Source organism: Rutidosis leptorrhynchoides, chromosome 1 (assembly GCF_046630445.1).
Source record: "Rutidosis leptorrhynchoides isolate AG116_Rl617_1_P2 chromosome 1, CSIRO_AGI_Rlap_v1, whole genome shotgun sequence".
In the NCBI taxonomy this organism is placed as follows: domain Eukaryota; kingdom Viridiplantae; phylum Streptophyta; class Magnoliopsida; order Asterales; family Asteraceae; genus Rutidosis; species Rutidosis leptorrhynchoides.
Window position 1 is genome coordinate 454,583,764 of NC_092333.1, and position 4,090 is coordinate 454,587,853.

The 4,090-nt window shown below is 37.0% G+C and overlaps 1 protein-coding gene across 1 annotated transcript; it reads right to left on the reverse strand.

Moving 5' to 3' along the window:
* Positions 1-425: 425 nt before the first annotated feature.
* On the reverse strand, positions 426-845 carry LOC139903717 (uncharacterized). The gene has a single exon (XM_071885821.1). The coding sequence runs from the start codon at positions 843-845 to the stop codon at positions 426-428; it is 420 nt and encodes a 139-aa protein (XP_071741922.1).
* Between the last annotated feature and the right edge of the window lie 3,245 nt (positions 846-4,090).

The window sequence follows — 4,090 nt, forward strand, 5'->3', positions numbered from 1 at the left end:
TTTTGGAGTACACTAAGATGTCATCAATAAACACGATAACAAACTTATCCAAAAACGGTTTACACATCCTATGCATGAGATCCATGAAAATTGTTGGAGCGTTGGTTAACCTAAACGGCATCACTAAGAACTCATAATGACGATAATGAGTATGAAATGAAATCTTAGGAATGTCAGATTCAACAACACGAACCTGATGATATTCCGAACGTAAATCTATTTTCGAAAAGAATGAGGTTCCTTGAAGCTGATCGAATAAGTCATCTACCCTAGGAAGCATATATTTATTCTTCACTATTCTATATTTAATTCACTATAATTTATACACATTCGAGTGTACCATCATTCCTTTTCACGAATAACACTGGTGCACCCCATGACAAAAAACTCGAACGAATGAACTCGCGGTCCAACAATTCTTAAATTTAGGACATCATTTCACGAATTTCTGAAGAAGCTAATCTATACGGAGCTTTGACAACTGGCGTAGCCCCTGGCACTAATTCGATCTTATATTCAACTTCCCTGATCATCGGTAAGCCTAACAATTCATCAGGGAACACTTCGGGATATTCAGACACTACGGAAATATCGGACTCTACATTCTCTTCCTTCTTTACATCAATCACATAAGCTAAGAAAGAATCACATTTCTTGTCCAAAGATTTCTGAGCTTTCATCATCAACAATAACGGACAACGGAACCCTCCCCAATCACCACAAGCCATTACTCGTTTTCCACTAGTCACAAGAAAAGAGATAATCATCCTATGGCACCTAATACTGGCCTTATGGTCCTTAAGCCAATTCATACTTAACACTACATCAGAGCTTGGTATAGGCATCACTAGACAAGTCACAGGGAAAAGACTACCCTCTATGTCGATAATAATTCTAGACACACACTATGCGATTGGCATCGTCCTACCGTCACCCACTTCGACACTTAAGGGCTTAGCAATTACATTAACAGGCACATTTAACTTAGCACAAAATGTAGTTGACACAAACGAGCGATTTGATCCATAGTCAAAACACAATATTACACTAATCTCTAGACACAAATATAGTCCAGGCATCACCATCTGGTCGGGGTACACAATCAACACACTTCCCTACACTAATAATGGAAAAGTTGATATCTTACGTTGGTATTCACCATCGACTTCAACTCAACGGCGGAATTCACCATCGTCATGAGCACTGGTTGTATAAATATTCACATACAGTCACTTACACTAGACACAGACTACAAGGCACAGTATAAGCACATATCACTCATCACTAGTGTTCACAATTTCCATAGTCACTTCATTAGTCAAGGTCCAAAATCAGGTCCTTATGTCACTCGATACGATCAAATTCACGTATTTATTATCAGGTTTAACTTTTTTACACAGTTAAATTCCTTCAAGCCCTAAAGCAATGACAACTGAATTCCCTTTATTTCACTAAATTATGTACTTATGTCCACAAAACACATCTTTAATTCATTAAAATTGTCTAGGCTAGTCATATTATACGCGAACGATTCATTGTCCAACAGTCATTTCACGGTCCACGTATGATTCAAGTCAACTAAATTTCCTTCGACTTTCCAGAATTCCTGTATGATTTACTATAATATACTTCCGTTGGAAAGACGCGAGTATATTTCACTAAATCATACCCTTATTCTGACTTACTTGTTATGGAAACTCCTATATAGTTTACATTTTATCATGGTACACAATTTCCTATTAAGCATTGCTAAAAGGAAAATTATTATTTTATTATTTTATTTTCACTAATCACTAGTCTCAATAGTCTTATGCTATTAACCACCACGAATTTTTTTTTCTTTTCCACATGGTTATCTGACTAACTCTTATTTAGTCATCACTGACAAACTATCACAGTAGTTTAAATCCAATTACTTAAGTCACACCACTTGCAAATCACTAACAATCCGGGCATTATTAGTCTAATTCACAAAGGTTATAACACTCAAACTAAGAGGTCACACAATCATCTGTGCATAGGAATATATCTATGTATACCATTCCATCCTATCGATATACTAATCACAATTTCAAACATTGTCTAACAATCCGCTCTCTTTCCAAGTCACAATACGAATCAGGTACCAATCCCCATTCAGGTCAAAGGTTTCACTATTTTCTAAAGACACAACATAAGGGGCACCACCCACACTCACTTCTAACGGTCACAATTTAAATTCGTAAGGGGCAGGAAAGGAAACAATTCCTTAAGGCATCAATACGAATCTTGCACCACTAGTCTAACCATGCATATTAAAATAACAGGGCTAATATCACATTTAGCAGTTCGTTCATGATTCACATACAAGCGAATCACATACAATACCAACAGTACACAGGGTTCAAGTCCATCGTCATACACATTTGTGGACTACTATCCAACCCTAATTCCTACGGGTCACTACGGGTGTCCCGATAAGTCAAGTAAAAGAAATGTATTTTATATAAGCCCTACGTAGTCTTATCGAATCTTGCATATCATTATATTTAGTCAAGTATAACATACATGAGGTGTCATATGCATATGCAGTACAATAATTCTCACTAATCATGGCAAGCACAAAAAACATGACAATCAATCAAAGGGAATAAATCCCAATAATGTCACTAGTAGCTTCAGACACAGCTGTTATGACTGAAGCCGTCAAATCACTGGCTACTTCTACCTTATTAGGAAGAAGCAATCACGTCACAACTGGTCTTAATCGAGCACAATATATAACAAACATAGATAGGAATTTGTTCACAATGAAATCGTACATAATAATTAAAACAATGTAATAAGGGCTTACCTTTTTAAATATGAAGACATCTTCTTATCTATCAACACATCGATCCTACCCGCACCCCTGACCCCTCTTCACACACGAATAACTCGTCACTTAAAAGATTGTAGCTGAAATCAATTCGATTGTCACTGTCTTATTTTATTTGTGCTTCCCTTCAGATCTCGAGGTTCACTTTATCACTGAAGAAACATGTTTCTTTATTCAACGCAATGCTCTGGTACACCTTCCAGACATGTCAAATCTCCTATCTGGACTCACTGACATAATTCTGGAGAAAATGGGGTCAACGGGTCAGCAGCAGGGTTTGATCGATCACCATACCTGTCTTATCACAACATCTCACACAAAACTTAGTAGATAATCCGTTAGTACCTATCACTAATCACTATCACATAGGTGTATCTCTACATTCACTTGTCCCCCACTTGAATGCTTGACACGATGTCATACCCCGTCCTAATCCATCTGGACGAAGTCACCAACATCTGGTCCCATTGCAATGATCGACTCCAAATAATGTCTTTAAAATGAGCAAATGCACAGCGGAAGGTTTCTTTCATACCTGAGAATAAACATGCTTTCAAGTGTCAACCAAAAGGTTGGTGAGTTCATAGGTTTATCTTAAAATAATAAAATTCATCATTTTGATAGACCACAAGATTTAAATCCTGCATGGTACAAATGGGCCCGAATCCTATACCCACATGTAATGTACTTGCGATATCTTTTAAATACAGTACACCTTTCTCGTGTACGAAATCATCTTTCATAAATCTTAGTAACCGTACACATATCTTATGCACAAAAATAACATACACATAACCTGTGTATAAAATCATTCTCTCGATACATAACATTCACTTTTCATTGCTTTCATAGCTTGGCTTGGTAACCGACCTTAACATATAATGCGCATAATAATATCCCCAAAACAGAACATCTCGTCTGTATAATAATCATATAAACTTCGAAGTACTAAACACCACGCCCACTAGCCCTTCCGTCTAGTGAACATTCTGGGTGGGGGTGTTAAACCCGGTAGCTACCTTTAGGATTCGCGTCAATTAGGCGTGCACTAATTCTCAAAATTAGTGATGTTCCCTAATTCTTAGGTTACCAAGCAATAATAATCAGGGGAAAAATATTCATATCAATTGTGGCAATTATCACGTCCACATAATTCAATGGTGGCAATTATCACGTCCACATAATTCATTCGAGGAATGTTTTGCTTGTGTCTATCTCGTCAAACATTTATAA

Bases quoted from the DNA above. Each gene is read 5' to 3' on its own strand.
- LOC139903717 (XM_071885821.1), bottom strand. From the start codon at position 845: ATGCCTATACCAAGCTCTGATGTAGTGTTAAGTATGAATTGGCTTAAG.